The sequence below is a fragment of the Polyodon spathula genome, chromosome 15, assembly GCF_017654505.1.
Source record: "Polyodon spathula isolate WHYD16114869_AA chromosome 15, ASM1765450v1, whole genome shotgun sequence".
In the NCBI taxonomy this organism is placed as follows: domain Eukaryota; kingdom Metazoa; phylum Chordata; class Actinopteri; order Acipenseriformes; family Polyodontidae; genus Polyodon; species Polyodon spathula.
The window spans coordinates 30,776,832-30,799,192 of record NC_054548.1 but is presented as its reverse complement, the minus strand read 5'-3'; the positions used below and the strand labels follow the sequence as shown (position 1 = coordinate 30,799,192).

Sequence of the window (22,361 nt, the reverse complement as noted above, 5' to 3'; positions counted from 1 at the left end):
GGTATATCATTTAAGTAGCGGAAGTTGCAGAAATGTTTAAACATTGTTTTCTCTGAGAACCACAGACGCTCCAGAGTACTTTCTTTCTTTCATTCTTTCTTTATTTATCGAGTTTTAAATAGCATGCATTGCAATCATCGGCATTTTATTTTCTTTTTATTCAGCGCCGGGAAGTAAGTAGTTTGAATTGTAAATGTTTATAAAAAGTAAGTTAGGACGCCATAAAGTTTTCCTAGTTTGTTTTGAAACGTCTTGTAGGTTTACAGCGGTCGGGTTATGAGATTAGGGCTACAGAACGTCTCTCTTTACATGGAATCGACTGAATGCAGATGTTGTGTTTGCAGTCTCCATAGTGTCTAATCTGTTTTGGTGTCAATTTCTTTTGGATTTTCAGGTAGAGAGAACGGAGAGCCACCGGATTACTACGCGATGGAGTGGAGAGAGAATTCTGATATCAACTGTGATTTGGCTTTCGCTGAAGCTCAGCGATGGGTGGAGGTAAGTTTGTTTGCGTTCACGATACACATTGGTCGCCATCCTGCGAGTGTAGGAATAGCGGTAGATGTAATGAGGAATACGCTGTGCAAAGTGGATACATAAACAAAAGAAAAGTTGTAGTTGTAACCAATACTGCAGAAACAGTCAGGTGCCTGTGATTGCTACAATGCCCTTAACTTTTTGAGACTTTCCCGAAATTAGCGTTCTCTCACCAAGACCGTCTTCTAATGCACTTTACAGTTTCATTTTACTCTTGGAAAAGTTTATGCATTTTCCTCATTTGTTGTTGTTTCAAAGGCTTACGTTGGCAACTTGTATTGCTGCACATTTTAACATTAAATTATGTTTTGTTTTAAACCTCACGATGAAGGAAGACAAATATATTATTTGTAATTAAAAGTAATCAAAATTAATTTGGTGAATCTTTTGTCGTCCCACAGAATTGCACAAGGTTTGTGTCAAGTGCATTCTTTGCTAATGTATGTTCCTAGACTTGAGTTCACTAAACAAAGTATCTCACATTGTCTGACTCCTTGATGAGCTTTTCCAAACAAGAAAACCGGTGACGATGCAACAATTTAGGCACGAAGTTGTATTAATAACAGTATTGGAGACTAGCAGTTTGTATTCCAATTGCAATTATGTTGCAGTACAAACGAGTGATAGAAAAAGCTAGACTACTCAAAACCAGAAGCAAGGCACATTCAATAGAAATGTAGCTTTGTGCACATTGATTAGAAGTTTGCCACTCTTCAAATACAATGGGTTGTGTTGTAAATTTACTTGTCCAGTGTAGTAGTTAGAAGTTGTCTTCAATGCGTTTTGGCTCTTTGACATAGAAATCATGCAGGTTTAGTTGTGGCTTGAAATAAAAGGCGATGTGGGCTACCAACTTTAGGACGTCAATTTCTGGGATAAATAGTTAAAAAACCTGGTTTATTATGTTTCTTGTGAAGGGTAACTTTGTTGTGGTAGTGGAGGAACCATTCAGATGTCATTATATCAGCTTTCATTATTAAAGTAAAATAGTATTTCTCCTTTGTAAACGATAGCAATACTGGGTTGGGCTCAGACAAGTCTTGCTGTAAATATATTCAGGATTATCTTCAGGGCATGATTAACATATTTCTAAATATGTATGAATTAAAATGCACATTTTACAGAAGTTGATCTCACTGGGTTAAAATCAGGCAACAATAGTCATAATTATTGGACTGCTTTGAAATAATAATAGTAATAATAATAATAATAATAAAGTACCTGTGGAATGTTTCTAACTGGAACTTCTTTGCAATGATGCCTGAACTGGCCCTCTGCTTAAGATGCCAGCTTGTTGAAAAGTACATGGCTGCTAATCCTACATTTGCATAGGTGTGGTGTTTGTCTGTTCAGCTTTGGGATGCTGTAGTACAGTTTTGTCGAGTGGAAAATTCTGCAAAGTTCCCTAACCAAGATCATGCAACAGTCTCTTGTCACAGGGGTTGTACCGACAGACTTGAAAATTGCAAATGTAATACTGATCCACAAAAAGGGAAACAAAACTGAACCAGGTAACTACAGACCAATAAGCCTGACTTCTATTATATGCAATGGAATGGAAACTTATGGAAACTAAAATAAGATCCAAAATGGAAAATTACCTATATGGTAACAGTATCCTGGGAGACAGTCAGCATGGTTTTAGGAAAAGGAGAACGTGTCTAACTAACCTAAATTTTTTTGAGGATGCAACATTGATAATGGGTAATTGCAAAGCATATAACATGGTTTATTTAGATTTCCAGAAAGCTTTTGACAAAATCCCACATAAAAGATTAATTTTCAAACTGAACGCAGTAGGGACTCAAGGAAACACATGTACATGGATTAAGGAGTGGTTAACATGTAGAAAACAGAAAGTACTGATTAGAGGAGAAACCTCAGAATGGAGCGAGGTAACCAGTGTAGTACCATGTGGATCAGTATTAAGTCCTCTGCTATTCCTAATCTACATTAATGATTTAGATTCTGGTATAGTAAGCAAACTTGTTAAATTTGCAGACGACACAAAAATAGGAGGAGTGGTAAACACTGTTGCAGCAGCAAAGGTCATTCAAAATGATCTAGACAAGATTCAGAACTGGGCAGACACATAGCAAATGACATTTAATACAGAAAAGTGTAAGATACTGCACGCAGGAAATAAAAATGTACATTATAAGTATCATATGGGCGATAATGAAATTGGAGGACTCTATGAAAAAGACCTAGGAGTTATTGTTGACTCAGAAATGTCTTCATCTAGACAATAGAGAAACTATAAAAAAAGGCTAACAAGATGCTTGGATATATTGTGAAAAATGTTGAATTTAAATCAAGGGAAGTAATGTTAAAACTGTACAATGCATTAGCAAGACCTCATCTTGAATATTGTGTTCAGTTCTGGTCACCTCGCTATAAAAAAAGATATTGCTGCTCTAGAAAGAGTGCAAAGAAGAGCAACCAGAATTATTCCGGGTAAAAGGCATGTCATATGCAGACAGGCTAAAAGAATTGAATCTATTCAGACTTGAACAAAGAAGACTACGTGGCGACCTAATTCAAGCATTCAAAATTCTAAAAGGTATTGACAATGTCGACGCAAGGGACTTTCTCGACCTGAAAAAAGAAACAAGGACCAGGGGTCACAAATGGAGATTAGACAAAGAGGCATTCAGAACAGAAAAGAGGAGGCACTTTTTTACACAGAGAATTGTGAGGGTCTGGAATCAACTCCCCAGTAATGTTGTTGAAGCTGACACCCTGGGATCCTTCAAGAAGCTGCTTAATGAGATTCTGGGATCAATAAGTCTCTAACAACCAAATGAGCAAAATAGGCCAAATGGCCTCCTCTCGTTTGTAAACGTTATGTTCTTATGACCTTAAATTAGGATGTCAAATGTGGTGCTGCACTTGTAAATAACTTGCTATCATGATGATAAATAAAAATGTTTGATTTAAGATTTCAAATAGAATAACACAAAATAAAAACAATGAAAATGTTAGAGCTTGGAAGTTTAAATTAATGTATTGTTTCTTTTCTTTTAGAAAGCACTGTACTGAAGCAAAAGCTAGTATATTGGGTCTGTAGTATTTGGATAATTGTAGGATAATTGTAAGGAAACAGTTATCCTAGAAGTAATACTGTATCTGACCTACATATAGATGGAACTTTAGTGGGAAATATCAGTTCAAGCTTATGTATTTGTACCCATTCCCAGACACCTGCTGTCTGGCATGTTGAACAGTAAAGCCAGGAAGAGAAAGGCATGCTGGAGATGCAGTGGCCACCTACACTCCTATGTACATCCACCTCCACTCCATCCGCACCCACCTCCACCCCAGTGTGCATCCGCACCCACCTCCACCCCCGTGTGCATCCAAACCCATATCTGCACCCACCTCCACCCCCCGTGTGCATCCGCACCCACCTCCACCCCCCGTGTGCATCCGCACCCACCTCCACCCCCCGTGTGCATCCGCACCCACCTCCACCCCCCGTGTGCATCCGCACCCACCTCCACCCCCGTGTGCATCCGCACCCACCTCCACCCCCGTGTGCATCCAAACCCACATCAGCACCCACCTCCACCCCCGTGTGCATCCGCACCCACCTCCACCCCCGTGTGCATCCAAACCCACATCAGCACCCACCTCCACCCCCGTGTGCATCCAAACCCACATCAGCACCCACCTCCACCCCCGTGTGCATCCAAACCCACATCAGCACCCACCTCCACCCCCGTGTGCATCCGCACCCACCTCCACCCCCGTGTGCATCCAAACCCACATCAGCACCCACCTCCACCCCCGTGTGCATCCAAACCCACATCAGCACCCACCTCCACCCCCGTGTGCATCCGCACCCACCTCCACCCCCGTGTGCATCCAAACCCATATCCGCACCCACCTCCACTCCGTGTACAAAAGTAACCTAATTAGGCCTAATTAGATATTAAGTAACCTGAAGGTGTTTCTTTAAGGAGGTTGTCATGTTGCCTTTCCTGCTAAAAAGCATTCTCTTTTTATAACTGAAGAGCTTGAAGATGCCATTCAAAGCTATAGTATGCTGGTGTATGGATAAATGTACTTAAAATCCAAACAAAACCCAGTGTTGTTGGTTGTTTAGTAGAATATAGTAAACCTTCCTTATGAAACACTATTCTTTATTTGTTGAGTTCAATTATATCTTAACTCCCCAGTCACCTGATAGTCTGTGTACGCACCACCAAGTTCAGTTTCTGATTGTATATTTTTTAATTTTCCACTTAAAAAAAAATGACTTAAACCGTTTAAGAAAATGATAGCAGTATCTACTTCAAAATGAAAACAAAATACATGCTTATTCCTAATTTTATATTGGTCTGGTTCTGAACATAACCCTGTACTTCCTACAGTAGAAGCCTTAATCCTAGAGTTCAAGATTGATTTATTAATTTGTTCCAAGGTAAGGTAGTGCTTTTTAACTTCTGCTTGTATTTTTACCACCAGACATCAAGGTTTTACCCTATTTTAATATTTTAGTGGAAAACTAACATTTTGGATTTCCTTCATATAAACTGCAGGATTTATTGGATTAAACTTGTTTTTTTTATATATTGCTGAGGTGCATCTCTGTTATTCATATCCCATAACACATGTTGTGAATTGCTTGGATAAGACACAATGGTTTGCATATAAATTGATAGATCCTGTGATATGAGATGCACACTGCATATTTTCAATGTCACTGACACTGTTTAGGCAAAATGTACCAGTGCCATTTACTTTGACAGTGACCTAATATGTATTGTGGCTTACAGGTTATCGAAGGCTTTGAGATATTGACTTTTCATTCAGCGCAAAACTATTTTATTTTCATGTAGGTCAAAACCTCTATATGGCTGCCATGTTGAAGTCATGTTTTTTTTTTTTTTTTTTTTCTTTTTGTATAGAGCCAGCACACGTTGTTATGTATTATTCTCACATTTGGTGCACTGCTGTATTCTCACAATAGTCTTGGTTCAGTAAAAATGAAATGTTTGTCAGGTATACCATTACCCTTATGCTGTACCCCTGGGAAACTTTGTTTTTGTTCACTCTTCCAGTTTTGATTTTACCTAGATGTGTACTGCCTAGATTTCTGCAAGACATTTGTTGTAGTGCTAAAAAACCAAGACCAAAGTATCTCTGTCAAACACAAACTTCTGTCTGTGTTTATTTGCAATCTTGATAAAATGACTGGAACTGGGGTCCATTTTCACTAACAACCCTGAACTCTAAATCATTGACAAAGCTTGTAAACATTGTCGACCTTAAAATAACAAAATAAACTAAAGTACTAGGGTATGCCACATCTGTAAATGAAAAGCGCATGCAAGTACTTTTAGAGCTAGTGGGCCATGAGAAATCGTGCCTCCCCCCCCCCCACCCCAACCGTGGAGACAGTGAGAATATTTGAACATGTTTCTGCTAAAACACCATGATGTTCCAGTAGCTTTTCTGGAAATACACCAGTTAGAAAGCATTTCACAATTAGTTGTCAATTATGCTGAATTTTAAACCTGCATCTAAATGTTTTTTTGTTTTTTTTTTCATTAGAGTAAAAGCCTGAGGAACCAGGGCCTAGACATGTATGGTATGCATTCTAAATATTTCACCTTCATCTGCCAACATTACATTGCAGGAAGCCACTGTTTGTGTGGTCGTTAGTGTGGCTTGTTTTTGCGAGCAATGCAATTTGTGCTGACCTCATACTGCATGAAGACCAATAGTCATGTTTTTAATCTGCAGGCAATAGGCTTAACAAGCTTAAATTTACTAGAAAGTATTTGCTGATTGTTTACATTATTGTGGTACTGGTCTTCCATAGTTATATAAAAGACGATAATTATGTGTTGGCAATATCTGTTTGCTTCTCTACGTCAAGCAAAGTGAAATCTGCCAGGAAACACTGATTTAATGGAGGCGTCTGGACTAAATCCAATGGCCATGTGATTTTGGTTCAAGATTGAAAGATTAATGCTTCAACTTACTGGTTTCATGCTGGGTACACAACTGTATCCTGTGATTCTCTTGGTCAGGTTTGGTGGGTATGGAACAGGGAAAAACAACCCCTTTTGTGTTGGTAATTTTACTAAGCTGCCCCCACCACAGTATCAAAGCCTCATGTCTCAGAATCCATTTGAGGTAGTGACTTGTATTTTAAAGGGTTAAATAAGCACATGCTAAATGTAATGGTAACAATAACTTCTGATCTAATATGGCTGCCATATTGAGTTCATATGACGTAAGTTAGACACTTATCAATGGTACAGACCACACACTTTGACATAGTGTCATACTGTTACAGATGGTGCAACGATTTTTTTGAAATTTGTCAATGAATTGTGTCCTTAATTAAATTTTTGCCTTTTACGTTTCAATGTGCAACATTGTTATATTGGAGATTTTGAAAATGTTAATTTTAACTTTGAGCGACTGTAGAACAATAGACACGTGACTTGATACAAGAAAAGGAATATTAGGAATTCATAACTCCCAATGTTTTACAGCTGCAAAGTTGTACACTTTCTGTGTAATGCATTCTGCTGTTCTGTACTTGTCGCCATTTCTCTTGCAGGGACACACTAACTGGTTCTTGTATTTGATTTGCTGCATTATGTTCTTCCTGGTTTCTGACTCAATAGGCAAACGGCCAACCAGAGAGTTTATGTATCTAACCGTGTGATGCAACTTTTCAACTAGCTTCATTTAGTTTGCCTGTGGTAGTAATGTTGTGCTATGGTAGCATTAGGTCCATACAAAATCTGAATAGGGTTTGTGTTCAAAATAATTAACAAGGCTGAATTTTTAAAAGTAAATCTGTTTTTATCCACTATAGCTGGCTTGGCTGAAAGGAGGTATATCAAAATATAATACAGTAATACCGGCATATGTAGTGAATGAATAACCTGTTTTCAAATACACCATAATGACTAATGGAGCATTTTAGTACTGGCCTGTTTTCTCAAACGACACTTTTCTGGAGCAAGCAAAACTCCAAGGCCAGTCAATCAATGCCAAACGAATGTGTTCGTGTGTACTTGGAGGGGCACAACATAAGCACTTTCTTTACCCCCTACCTACTTATGTCCTTTTTAAATAGTGGCAATAACTGAGCAAATATTGTTCTTGCTCCATGAGTAGTAAATGTAAATGCTTTCCCTGTGACATCAGCCCTCTTGCATGTGCACACTGGCATGTATGCATGCATGTGTTTCTGTGCTTGCTGTCATGGCCCTGTTCTGAGATGTTAATGGTTTCTCATGACCTATGGTTCAGTTTTTTAAAGGTTGGGAATTGCCCTGTTCTTGCTGCACACTACATTGCAAATCACCCTGGGAATGCAGATTCTACCAACTGTAAAGAAATCTGCAATCACTCAGGAGGAACATTTATTAGTTTTTCCTGCTGTTGGTTCTAATGACCTAGTATTATGAAACCATGCATTTCGGGAAATGTTTTATAATTTAAACAAATATGAGTTAAACTAAAGAAAATGTAGTTCTGACACTTGAAACTCTAACTATATGGTGATGCCTTGCAGTCCTTTGGTTCCCTGTGGACCGTAGACATAGCGCTTCTTGTCTGACAGCCTTTTCTGTTTTTCCAGTATAAACTGTATTTAAGTGTGTTTCATTCTTTATTATTTTTGCAGTTTTAGTAATCCTATTTGCTAAGCTTTGAATCATTATTTGCAAGATTAGCAAAGAATGTATTGCTGTTAATGCACCACACAGGTACACCCTTTCATATAAATATAGTGCCGGAGTGTTTATTTCTAAAGTCTGCTTTAGGGTCACATGGTTAAAGGAATGCAAACCAGTCCAGGTTTTAGGTTTAAAAAAGTGAATCCATTAATGTTTGTATTCAAAAGACACATACTGTACCTGTACCCTACTGCAGTGTGTGAATGTCCTTAAACTGGTTTTATTGGGTTAGAAATTAAATCCTTTTAGTTGACAATACTGCTCAGTAATTTAATTCAGGTGTCTCAACTGTAAGCACACTAAAACACCAGCAGGGGTCAGGCTTTCCTATTTGACCACACAAGAATAAAATATCACATTTTCTTCAAGGTGTCTGAGATTTGACAGCTGTTTGGTGGGACTTTAGAAGTAACCTTGTCTTTTGTTCCCTTGTCATTTTTCAAGTTGCCAATTATAAGCAGCACATTTTGACAACCTATGAAGCAACCTTTTACTGTAAATTTGTTTTCCAGTTTATTAATTTAAACAAAAGCTTACATTTTGTAAACTCCTATTTCATGTTTGTGTGAAAGTCAAGTACAGACCTAAAAAGAACAGCTGTTGCAGACTTTTTTATTCTAGAGATTTCAATGATCACATTTATTGTACATAAAGTACAAGTAACCACACAAGCCAGTGGAGTGGTCAACTTGAAGTGTAAACGAACATGCAGGGATTTATTGCAACATGTTCTGCAGTAGAAAATGACATTTCTGCGGAATCTTAAGGCAAACCCATTGTTTTGGAAACCTGCACAACTTTAGTATGCACTGAAATATTGTCATTGTTTTATATATTTTCACTTTCTTCTGCAAATGTGCATGGGGTAGATTAAACTTCATTCTTTCTTTTGAATAATGAGATTTACCCTGCACTTGGTTGACTTGCTCAAAGCATATAACTCATTCTGGTAAATCTTTTGCCCCCACACTGAGAGGCAATGCAGATTTTAGCAGTGTTGTTGTGTTTTTTTTTTTTTTTTTTTTTTTTTTTTAAATATAACTAGTTGTAGATAAAATTAACACTAGTGCATGACCTTTTTGAGAGACTGTACTTACTTTTGTGATACTATTCGTGGTTTGTACCATGACTGCACTTTCAAAATACAGGATCTTTATCTTATTAATATTAAACTAAAACGGGCAGTGTGATACCCTATTCAGAAACGAAGACCATTTAAAAAAAAGTAAGGCCAGAAATGTATCCCTAAATAAACAATACAATTGTATTTTTTTTTTTTTTTTGGGGGGGGGGGGGGGGTTTAACCTGTTCTTAATTATATATGTAACTTTTTACTAAAGTACATCATCATAAATTAATGTAATCTTTTTGAAAGTACAGAATAATATGATGAAGGATTTTAGCATTATGGAAACTTGTTAATTTAAGAAGAGTTGTGAGAATTTGGAATGGTTCATTAACTGAAATGTACTTCAGATGAATACTATTTCAGGGGAGAAAAGAAAAACAAAAGAAAAAAATACTTACCCCCCCCCCTTTTTTTTTTTTTTTTTTTAGGTTATTGGAAAAGTAAATGTGCTCAACATTTGTGGGACAACCTGTATGTTGTGTGTCTACTGATGTAACAGAGGTCTTATCGGTTTAAAAAATGTGTACCGTTCTCCCAAATCTTTATGGCTACTTATTATCATATTCTCAAATGATTGGTTACCCATGAACCAAGACAGGCCTGGCAATTCAGTTGTACTTTAGGCACGCCCAGCCCCTCAGGTAAAATGTACCTTTAAAATTAACTTTCAAAGGAATGTACCTCTCACCAAATATTTAATTATTTTTTGAGAATGTTAGTGAACACATTTCCTATATTTAAATACTACATGTATGACAGTGTGGTTCTAATCTTGAAGTTTAAACAAGTGTCTTAAGACATACTAGTTTGATTGAATGTGAATTAGTTTAGTTGTTGGTGAATATAATAGTAAACTTCTCCTATTCCAAGCTTAAAATGTTTTCAAATTTAGGAATTCACTAGAATATTGTTGATTTTAAGGCATTTTAAATATCTGCATTGCCAGCTCAATACAGTCGGCGCCGCTTTATCAGGGTGCCTCGGGAGAAGTAAAAATATCCTAAAATAAGGAGCTGTTACAATTAAATGAGAGGGAATTGAGACAACATTCGCCACACTTTTTTGTTTCTAAATGAAAAGAAAAACAATCAAATCGCATTGCATTATAATTTAAATGTTAAATACATAATTATAAATACGAGTCAATTGTTTTTTTTTTGTTTTTTTTTCATTCCTAAACAAAATTAATCGCTTTTTTATTTCTACATGAAATGAAAAAGAATAGCATCTCATCTTATCACAAGGCGAGAGGCACCTGCGATGTTGACAGGCTAACTTTCTTTGCAACAGCAGCCTGAGAAACCACAGGAGACTCCAGCTCCTTCAAGAGTTCAACGTGGTTTAAGCATTTTACGCAGGGTAAAATCACAGGATAATCACATACTCACTGCACTGTGCTATGCGAAACTGTCTTTCTTTGAAAAGTGATCTCTGTTCACCATTTGAAAATACTGTATCCCAATTAAACTAAGTGGTGTCCCAATTAAACAACATAAGTAGCATTGGGAAGAACTGTCTCCCAGGGTTAGTGCCTATAGAAAGTCTAAAACTTTTTTTCACATTTTGTTGTGCCATCAGAATTTCATGCATTTAAATGAGGATTTTCCCACTTATCTACACACTATACTCTACACTGTTAAGGGGGAAAACAGTTTTTATTAAGAAAACAATTGTATATTAAAAATACAAAACTGAAAGATCCTAATTGGATAAGTCTCCACCCCCCTGAGTTAATACTTGGTTGAAGCACCTTTGGCAGCAATTACAACTGTGAGTCTGTGGGGATAAGTCTCTACCAACTTTGCACACCTAGATTTGGCAATGTTTGACCATTCTTTACAAAACTGTTCAAGCTCTGTCAAGTTCCTTGGGGAGCACTGATGGACAGCAATCAAGTCACAAATTTTCAATTGGATTTAGGTTGGGGCTCTGACTGGGCCACCCAAGGACATTTGCCTTTTTGTTTCTTAGCCACTCCAGTGTAGCTTTGGCTGTGTGCTTTGGGTCGTTGTCATGCTGAAAGGTAAACTTCCATCCCAGTTTCAGCATCCTTGCAGAGGGCAGCAGGTTTTCCTCAAGGACTTCTCTGTACTTTGCTCCATTAATTTTCCCTTCTATCCTGACAAGTGCCCCAGTCCCTGACGATGAGAAACATCCCCATAACATGATGCTACCAACATGCTTCACAATAGGGATGGTGTTCATTGCGTGATGCACTGTGTTGGGTTTGCACCAAACATAACTCTTTGCATTTAGGCCAAAAAGTTCCATTTTAATTTCATCAGGCCACAAAACTTTTTGCCACATGGCTACAGTGTTTTTTTGCATACTTCAAATGGGATTCAAGGTGGGCTTTCTTGAGTAATGGCTTCCTTCTTGCCACCCTACCATACAGGCCAGATTTGTGAAGTGCTTGGGATATCGTTGTCACATGCACACTTTGACCAGTCTTGGCCATAAAAGCTTGTAGCTCTTGCAAAATTGCTGTTGGCCTCTTGGTAGCTTCTCTGATCAGTCTCCTACTTGCTCGGTCATCCAGTTTGGAGGGACGGCCTGATCTAGGGTCTTGGTGGGGTCTTGACCATGCTCCAAGGGATATTCGAGGCCTTTGATATTTTTTTATACCCATCACCAGATCTGTGCCTTTCAACAACTTTGTCCCGGAGTTCTTTTGAAAGTGCCTTGTTGCTGAGGTTGTCTTTGCTTTGAAAGGCACTACCCAGCAGAGGAAACTTACAGGAACTGCTGAATTTATCCTGAAATCATGTGAATCACTACAATTTAACACAGGTGGAGGCCGCTTAACTTGGTGTATGATTTTGAAGGCGGTTGGTTACACCTGAGCTAATTTAGGATAGCTATTTCAAGGGGGTGGACACTTATCCAACCAAGCTATTTCAGTTTTTATTTTTAATTAGTTTTCTACACATTTCTAGAATATTTTTTTCACTTGGAAGTTGTGGGGTAGGATGTGTAGTGTATGTGTAAGTGGAAAAAAAAAAAACTATTTTAATGCATTTTAATTCCAGGCTATAAGGCAACAAAAACAAAAGGCGATCATTTTGAAAGGGGGTGTAGAGGCACTGTGTATCCCATTTAAACAGACTTCCCGATTTATCAGTATCCCGATTAGGAGCCACTGACTAGCACGTTCCTTTGCAGTAGTAGTTCAACACAACTTCCATCTTTCACCAGATGGCTCTGGTACTTTATATCTGAAGTCTTTCTAATATTCTGTGTATTCCGTTGAAGTCACTTCTCTAATGTCTGGACAAATGAGAAGTTTAACTGTCACTATTTGAATATTGATGACCCGTTTAATTATTCTTAACCTCAGACTTATTATATTTAAACATGTTATATGTTTTTTTTTCCTTACTCGGTAAGTCCATCAAATTACTACTATTTTCCATTTAATTATGTTGCTTCTATTGTGGGAGAAATCAATTTATTTAACTGTGCCGTGTTTTGAGTAGACATGTTATGCTGCACTATAGGCCTAGTAGTATTTAAAAATAGGCCTAAATATGTAGTAGATGAAAACATGTTTCCAATTTTTGTTTTGTTTTTTAAATGGTTTTAGGTAGTGTTAACAAGTGTTAGAATTATAAATAACACCTATTCAAAACTTTAAGGTAAACATTACCATATAAACTGAATCTGAAACCACATTCCTGATACAATCAATGCATTATCTTTGATGTTCATGGACTGACAGAAACAGTATATAATAAAACAATAATAGTTTAAAAATTAAGCAGCGGGTGTATATTGCCGATAACATTATTTTCTTTATATTGTCATCTCAAAACATGTTAGATTAAAAAAAAAAAAAAAACAAAAAAAAAACATCAGCGATTTAGTATTACCATTAAAACATAATACACATAATCAGAATGATAAAACAAATAATCTATGAGTATTTTATTTTTTAGTGATGCTAACACAACCTAATAAATGAATGTGCCATTAACTTGGTCAGCACACTGGTGAAGTTTTGTGTCAAAAAAAAGATACAATCGCAAAACAGGGATAATTTAATAATTGTACTATTTTCGACCAGGATAAAAATGCAGTCTGTTTTTGCTCTGCTTGTTTCCTCCAAATATGAACTAAACTAAGTGTAAAATGTTTACTCCTGAGCGGTCTGGACTTGTATAGTTAGTTTCCTATGTCCAGCAGTTGTTCGCATTGAGGTTTAGCAAGCAAACCAGACGGTGCGTTTGCCAAACGCACAGTGTGAACACAGACCCAATGTGAACACAGCCTTAGAGGATTGCTACGTATTCTACAGCCCTCTATCTGTAGCTTTAGATCACTAGGCAGGAATCTGAAGATGGTAATTCACAATGTTGTGACAGTCCTGTAGCAGTCTTGTTAGATGGGGTTTTTGAGCAGCCTCAGTCCAGCAGTGTTTGCTAAAGAACTGAGAACAGACTGAGTCAAAGTAAAGATCCACAGGGGGGTGTGTTAGACGACTTCTGTTTTTGAGAATTGATCTTCCCAAATTACAGTTTTCTAATCCAACAAGGTTCTAATTTTAAACCTGAACGTTTTCTCTCATTTTCACAGGAGATCACAAGAAAACAGTTTGGAAGTAATGATTTTCGACCTGCGCTGGATAATGGAGTCTTGCTGTGCGAGTAAGTAACGTTTTTCAGTGAAATCTGACATTCTACCATGAAATCTAATTTTAGAAAAGCACGAAAAGGAAAATGCATTAAAAAATAAATAAATAAAAATCTCCTTCCTTTAAGACCACAAAAAATAAGTGACTATTGAATGAATGTTAACCATTGTTATTATAGCCCAACTGTGTTTGATAAAGCAGTATTGTAGGAGTTGCCAAGTTGGTTAAGTCAGGTAAAACATATTAGGTCTTTCCTGAATAACATTCTTGCATTGTTTAGTTAAAAAAAAAATAATAATAAAAAAAAAAATAAAGTGTTTAGCCTGGCGTTAGCAGTCTATACAACAGCATGACTTTTAATGCTTGGAGAATATTCAGTTTTTTGTTTGTAAAATTGGAGTAAAGTGAGGTGAGGCTTTAAAGTTGAAGGTAAATCCCAACCTGGTTATTGTAAGGCTATTGTCAACAAGGCTTCGTGTTTAAAGTATGTACCCACTTGAGTCTCACAATGCAGTGACTTACTGTGTCAATACCACACAAACATGCTGTGATAAGTGGTAACAGTGAGATGGGAGGAGTCCCTGCTTGCCCCAGTGAATTTTACATCCTCCTGTGAAGGCTGAACTCTTATGTAATCTACATGTATGATGTAGGTGGTAGACATTACTACTGAAATCTATAGCATTATGACCACCTACCGGCACCTCCTCAAGACAACTCTTCAGACAATACCTGTAAAACTCAACTCTTCCCTTTCGGTCTACATAGCGCTCTGCCTTTAAAACACTAACTTGCACTTATCTGCTCCCTATTTTACTGTATTTAATCCTGCACTTAAACCAATCTGTAGTATTTTGTATTACACTTGCACTTGTATCTAACCCTGATGTAACTATCAACACTGTTATCTGCTCTTGAACTGCCCCGATATCAAATCATACTGTGTTTTGTATTTGCTGTTATTAGGACAGAAGTCATTGTATTTTGTATCTTGCTCTTAACTGTACTGTTATTCTTTATGTATATTTGTATACAACTGTAAGTATGTTTTGCATGCAACAGTCCAAAGCTTTTCAGAACATTTATGCAAGACTTAAAGTAGTCACTTGTATTAATATCTATGACAAACTGAAGCTAGGAAATGTAATCCCAAAGCACCTTTTCTAAGAAACCAGACTAACACTATTGGGGAATTTATAGTAATTGTGTTAGTTACCAACTGCCCTTTGCATTGGTTACAGTAGTACATCGGGTCCACATTTAGGTGCTGTATCTGTGACTCTGTTGTAGAATTAATCTGTTCAAATGTTGTATCTGAGTGTTTTCCACTTTCGAAAATTTAGCCACTCATTCTCTCATGCTCATGTACCGACATTTAAACCTCCAGCCATATCGGTGATGAACAAACCATTTTTCACTGAGATGTATTTGTTTTGAAAACATTTCAGATGGCATTCCTCTTAAGTAATGCCCCAGGGGATATTTAACACAAACCAGTACCATGCGTGCATTACCAGGAATACAAGAATACATTCGTGTGTGTGTGTGTGTGTGTGTGTGTGTGTATATATATATATATATAGTATATATGTATATATGTGTGTGTAATATATATATATATATATATATATATATATATATATATATATATATATATATATATATATATATATATATATATATATATATATATAAAATAAAAAAAAAATACGCACACATGAGATGGTGCACTTCTGGGGATACAGGCATCCTCACTAGGTAGCCAATGGGTAATAGTTGATCTCTGAGAAGGGTCTTCACAATACCCATTCCCTTCTCTGGCTTGACCCTGTACACTGGCAGGTTAGGCAATTTCTCTGCTACTACATGTGGTAGTACATTCCATCACTCCTCCAATTAGTGCTTTCCTGGAATCCCCAGGTTGCATAGGAGTACACGATCACCTACTTCTAAGGTCTGGTTACACACAAGTGATTTTGTCATGCAGCCTTAGTGGTTAACTGATATGCTTCTTTCAACTCAGATTTCAGCTTGGACACATACTGGTGGTGGGTTTCTTCTGATCCACCGTCAGATAGCACACAAAAACAGAGGTCCACTGGAAGATGAGCCTCTCTTTCAAACATTTAGTATGGGGAGTACCCCGTAGTATCATTCTTGGTGGAGTTATAGGTGTGAGCCAACTGACTGACATGTTGACTCCATCTCTGCTTCTTGGATGGTTCAAGGGTTCCTAACATGATTAGCAGAGTTCAATTAAATCTCTCAGGCTGCGGGTCCGCTTGAGGGTGGTAAGGACTAGTTCTGGACCTCCGTATTTCCAGCATACTTAAGAGTTCCTTTATTAGCCAGCTCTCGAAATTACGACCCTGGTCTTGTAGGCAATCCATAATGGACAAAATATTTCTCCCACAGTACTTTAGCATCTGTGGTGTCCTTTTGATCAGCCTGTGCGTACCGGGTAAAGTGATCAATGATGACCACCCTTAGTCAGGTTCTAAGGACAAAAAGTCAATGCACACCAGGTCTAAAGGTCCTTCACTACTGATCTGGTTCAGGGGAGCTGCTTTGTGGGGGAATTTCTTGCGTCTGATACATTCCACAGTTCTCTATGTATTGGTCCACTTCTGATGCCATCTTCGGCCAGTAGAACCGATCTTTAAGGAGCTGAGTGGTTCTATCCACTCCCATGTGACCCAACTCATCGTGCATGGCTTTTAAAACCATCATCCGGTATCTGCTGGGCAGTACACGCTGATGGACTTCATTCCCATGAGTTCTCTTAATCACTCAGTACAACAGGCCCTCCTGCATCACAAGTTTCTCCAACTCGCGCATTAACAGGGTGATGTCGGGACATTTTTTCTTCACTGACTCTGGCCCTCGACCACTTTTAACAGCACGTATTATCTCATTAATCACTGGGTCCCACTTCTGCAAATCTTTCTTGCTTAGTTGTTCTAGTGAGCTCAGTTGCAGCTGGGCTGGAAATGCATAGCAGTCGGGTGCTGCCGTCGTGTGATGCTCCCAATTGATCCACCACACGTGTGTTAACTTCAGGAAACGCAATTACTTCCACCTGTTGGCATACTGCTTTTATACCTGAAGTTGGGATTTCTTTCCACTCACTTGGCAGGTTACTGGAATGCAATCTTTGGGACAGTAAGTCAGCATCAATGTTGTTTCGCCCAGGTGTGTACAAGATATTAAAATCATAAGTGGCAAGAGCTGCAAGCCGTCTATGAACTGTAGAATTCAGCTTTGCAGTCATGAGAAGGTTGTTATCAGTTCTCACTGTGAACTTGGCTCCATAAATATAACCGTGAAATGTATCCACGACAGCCCATTAATTGTCAAGAACTCCAGTTGGTGTACTGGGTATCGCTGTTCTGACACGGACAACTTCTGGCTAGCAAATGCTACTGGTCGCAGTCCTTCAGGGTATTCCTGATTTATTACAGCACCTAATCCATTCATGCTGGCGTCTACATGCAAGATGTAGGGCTTAGTACTGTCGGCAAAAGCCAATACTGATAAGGCAGTGAATGATTTTCTGAAAGGCTTTGGTGCACTGATCATTCAATGTGTTTGAGTGCTGCTCTGTTTTTACACTGGGCGGGTGGATAGCCTTTGGTAAGTTCTATCAATGGTCTAACAATGGAGTAGTTTGCTACGAATCTACGGTAATAGCCACAGAATCCCAGAATGGATCTTAATGACTTCAGGTCGGTAGGTTACTCCCAATTGGCCACTGCTTCTACCTTTGCAGGGTCAGTTGCTACACCATGTTCAGAAATGACGTGGCCAACATATTTGACCTGAGGCTGACAAAATTGACACTTGTCAATGGACACTTTTAAACCGCACTCTTCCAGCCGATCTAGAACTTTCAAAAGTTGCTTTTCATGTTCTTCCAGCGTCTTGCCAAATACGGTTATGTCATCAAGGTAGACGAGTACTTGGAGAAGGTTCATATCTGTCATGGCTTTCTCCATTAACCGCTGAAAAGTGGCTGGAGCACCTATGTTCAAATTGGTAGAAACCAAGAGAACAAATGAATACTGTCTTCTCCTGGGCTTCCTCTGACATAGGTGACGTGTGTGTCCCCAAAATGCTTCCAGGTAGTCAGTCAGGCTTGAATCAGGATTGGCAGCCCTGTAGGAATGCTCCCTGCTCCCAGTTTGTAACCGCCGATGCACATTATTCTCATTTGTGTGGTTTCACCGTTTTCTGTAAAACGCCTCCAACTGCACGAATTACACTATGTAACACAATTTTTGTTCCTGGGTAGTAAGTGTTATTTCCTAATTGCTTATGCCTCAAAAGTATAGAAAATGGCTATTATTCCTCACAAACTTTGCTTTTGTGACCAGGGCAGTGATATTTTGAAATTTACCTATTTCCAGTGAGAAAACGGGCGAATTTGTGTCTTTTCGTTCACATAGTCAGAAAAAAACAACATATGAATCCTAATTAACATGTATTTATACTAAAGTAATACACAAATGACTACAAAAGATTTAGAAGTGAGTAGTTTTTTGGGATTTACGATTATACTGTAAATCACTTTCACGAATCAGCCCCCAAATGTAGTCTCCCATCATGTTCTCGTTATACTGTTCTTGGTAGCGGCGTTCAAAGTCCAGTATATCCTGGTGGAAGCGCTCGCCTTGCTCCTCCGAGTATGCTCCCATGTTCTCCTTGAATTTATTTTGAAGCCCCGAACCACTGCGACAAAGCTGTTCCAAGCCGCTTTCTCCTTACTAGTGAGCTTCTTGGGGAATTCATTGAACTCCAGGATCTTCTTTATCTGTGGTCCGACGAAGACACCGGCTTTGACCTTTTTCTCAGACAGCTTAGGGAAGAAGTCTTGAAGGTACTTGAAGGCTGCCGACTCCTTATCTAGAGCTCTGACAAATTGTTTCATAAGGTCCAATTTGATGTGCAGTGGTGGCATCAGCACCTTCCGGGGGTCCACCAGTGGCTCCCAATTGACGTTGTTCCTCCCCACAGAGAACGCGGTCCGCTGTGGCCAGTCCTGCCTGTGGTAGTGCGCCTTGGTGTCCCTGCTGTCCCAAAGGCAAAGATAGCAGGGAAACTTGGTAAAACTGCCTTGGAGACCCATCAGGAATGCCACCATTTTGAAGTCTCCTATGACCTCCCGCCGTACTCATCATACTTCAAGGCGTCCAGCAAGGTCTTGATGCTGTTGTAATCCTCTTGAGGTGCACCGAGTGAGCCACGGGAAGAGACGGGTACTTGTTACCATTATGGAGCAGCACGGCTTTGAGGCTCCTGGATGAGCTGTCAATGAAGAGGCGCCACTCATTCTGGTTACAGGCGATTCCGATTGCCTCGAACAGACTGGTCACATTGTGGCAGAAGCAGAGCCCATTTTAACGGGTGAAGAAGCTGGAAAAAGGTTGATGACGCTTCCTGTTATCTCCGACTTGCACACTTTCATCCAACAAGTTCCACTGCTTGAGCCTAGACGTCAAAAGCTCGGCATTGGACTTGGTGAGACCAAGATCTCTAATCAAGTCGTTGCGGTCTTTTTGGTTGGGGTAGTATGGGTTTCTCTCCTCAGCTCCACCTCTGAAATTGTCATCTGGATCTTCAACGTCTTCCTCGCTCTCTGACTTGCTGTTCTCTTCTAAAGACAGCTGCTCTCTCTCCGGAGGAGTGGGTATGGGGAGCTCGTGGCAGTGTGGCACCGGGGCGATGGATGAAGGAAGGTCCGGATACGTGATGGCAGGTGCATTCTTGCCAGTCAGAGGTTTGGAAGGGTCCACCATGCAGAAGTAGCAGTTGCTTGAGTGGTCAGTGGGTTCCCGCCAAATTCTTGGGATATCGACCTTCATGGCTCTCGTTTCCCCTCTGTACCATCCTACATACATTTATTTCACCCATGACTAATGTGTACGAGATTCTCGCAACATTTTTCATATATATTTTTTCAATAACGGTGAGAATTGTAAAACATCTTAATTAAAACTTTTACAATTTTAAAAATTAACCAATTTTATAACATTTCCGAGCAACAATTGTCCATCTTGCCTTCCAGAGTTTTTTTGCAGTGCTCGCAGGTGAAATGAGGTGCACAGAGTTTGTCTTGATCCCCGACAGGCATGCCGAAATATGACTTGTAGGCCTCACACATCTTAGCGGATGCTTCCACAGAGTACTTTTTCGCTCTTGTCTTGATAAATTGGCCGCAGACATAGCAAAATGCGTCTGCCGGATGCTTGCAACCTCTTGATGCCATCTCAGAAAAATGCAGATATGTATCCACTTAGGCAGCTGGAACTAAACTGAACTGGTGGGCTTAAGGCCCCTGTATTTATACCACGATTTATATTACTGGAAAGTTCTAGAAGTTACTCCAAGTTTACTCAGCACTGAATCTATCTGGAATGTTCTGGAAAATAGGTAGATTTCAAAATATCACTGTCCTGGTCACAAAAGCAAAGTCTGTGGGGAATAATAGCCATTTTCTATACTTTTGAGGCATAAGCAATTAGGAAATAACACTTACTACCCAGGAACCAAAATAAATTTGTTACACGGTGTTATGTCTTCTGTGGATGTGGTTTGCACTCCTTCAGCTGTGTATAAAGCCTGAACTTCATGCATCGTCTTCCTTTCTTCCTGCAGTAGCTGTCTAAGCTTCTCATGAAAGCTTGAGGATTCAATATGTTTACCATAATCAATGTTTGTTCCATCAGCCACCACCAGCTTCCAGGCTGCAAGATCACCAGGTGGCAGTACTTCATTGGGGACCTGGGCTAGGTTCACTAACTGACGGCACTCGCACAATAACACTAAACTATTCATAATGGCATTAAATGTTTTGCGTCTTACTTTCATGCATCCCAGCACCTTAATAGTGTGCATGGTTTCTTCAGTGAAGTCTATATCAGTGCCTTCCGGTACATCAGTCACTAATACTGCATGTGCTGTGTCCAATCCTTCACCTCTGCTCCAATTAAGCAGTTGTGCTCGCTCTGCGGTACCTTCTGAGTGAGTCTTCAATAACGGGCCTCAGTTGTGAATACTGATGCTCTATTTCTAACAAAATGACAAGTATAATATCCCAGAGATGCTTCCAAGTGATGTATAGCTAGTGATGTATTGAATACAGAAACACTAGACTCAATGTAAGTGGAAGGGCCCAGGGTTCCCAGTTGTTTACTTAGTTATACCTGTCTGTCAAAATATGTTTGAAGTGTTGAAGTATAAGTGTTTACCGGTTCTAAGGGAAATTTAAAATAAAGTAAACCTCCTAATAGTAAATAGTATTTAATTCTAACATTCACACAAATAGCATTAACTAAAGTTACTGTACTCAACTAAAATGTGAGGTTCCTGTATTTTTTTCAGACACTAAAGTAAACAAAATGCCCATGTGCTATATCTATTAACTATATAGCAAAGTACAGTGGCTCTCAAAAGTATTCACCCCCCCCTTAGACTTTACCACATTTGTGTTACAACATGGAATCAAAATGGATTTAATTAGGAGTTTTTGCCACTGATCAACACAAAAAAAATTCCATAATGTCAAAGTGAAAAATAAAATCTACAAATTGTTCTAAATTACAAATACAAAACAGAAAATAATTGATTGCATAAGTATTCACCCCCTTGAGTCAATATTTGGTAGAGTCACCTTTTGGCAGCAATTACAGCCATGAGTCTATTCAAATAAGTCTCTACCATCTTTGCACATCTGGACACTGCAATTTTTGCCCATTCTTCTTTGCAAAATTGATCAAGCTTCGTCAAGTTGGATGGGGACCTTTTTGGTGAACAGCAATTTTCAACTGTTTCCACATATTCTCAATTGGATTGAGGTCCCGGCTTTGACTGGGCCACTCCAGGACATTGACCTTTTCATTTTTAAGTCACTCCAGTGTGGCTTTGGCTGTATGTTTGGGGTCATTTTCCTGCTGGAACATGAATCTTTTCCCAAGTCCCAAGTCTCTTGCCCTTCCTCTCTTAATCCTCCAGGATTTCTTTGTACTTTGCTGCATCCATTTTGCCCTCTATCTTCACAAGCTTTCCAGTCCCTGACGCAGAGAGGCATCCCCATAGCATGATTCTGCCACCACCATGCTTCACGGTAGGGATGGTGTTTTCAGGTTGATGTGAGGTGTTAGGTTTGCGCCAAACATAGCGCTTAGTTTTGAGTCCAAAAAGCTCTAATTTTGTCTCATCAGATCATAGAATCTTCTTCCACTTGGTCTCGGAGTCTCCCACATGCCTTCTGGCAAACTCTAGCCGAGGTCTGATGTGAGATTGTTTTCAACAGTGGCTTTCTTTTTTGCCACTCTCCCATAAAGTCCAGTTTTGTGAA

At 39.0% G+C, this 22,361-nt stretch overlaps 1 protein-coding gene across 1 annotated transcript in view; it reads left to right on the top strand.

Annotated features, from left to right (window-relative positions):
• Positions 1-429: 429 nt before the first annotated feature.
• Positions 430-22,361, top strand: part of LOC121327941 (LIM domain only protein 7-like) — a 77,570-nt gene continuing 55,638 nt past the window's right edge. The window contains exons 1-2 of the mRNA XM_041272305.1: positions 430-498; positions 13,948-14,018. Of these exons, the coding sequence (XP_041128239.1) occupies positions 430-498; positions 13,948-14,018 (140 nt within the window). The remainder of the gene's footprint in view (positions 499-13,947; positions 14,019-22,361) is intronic.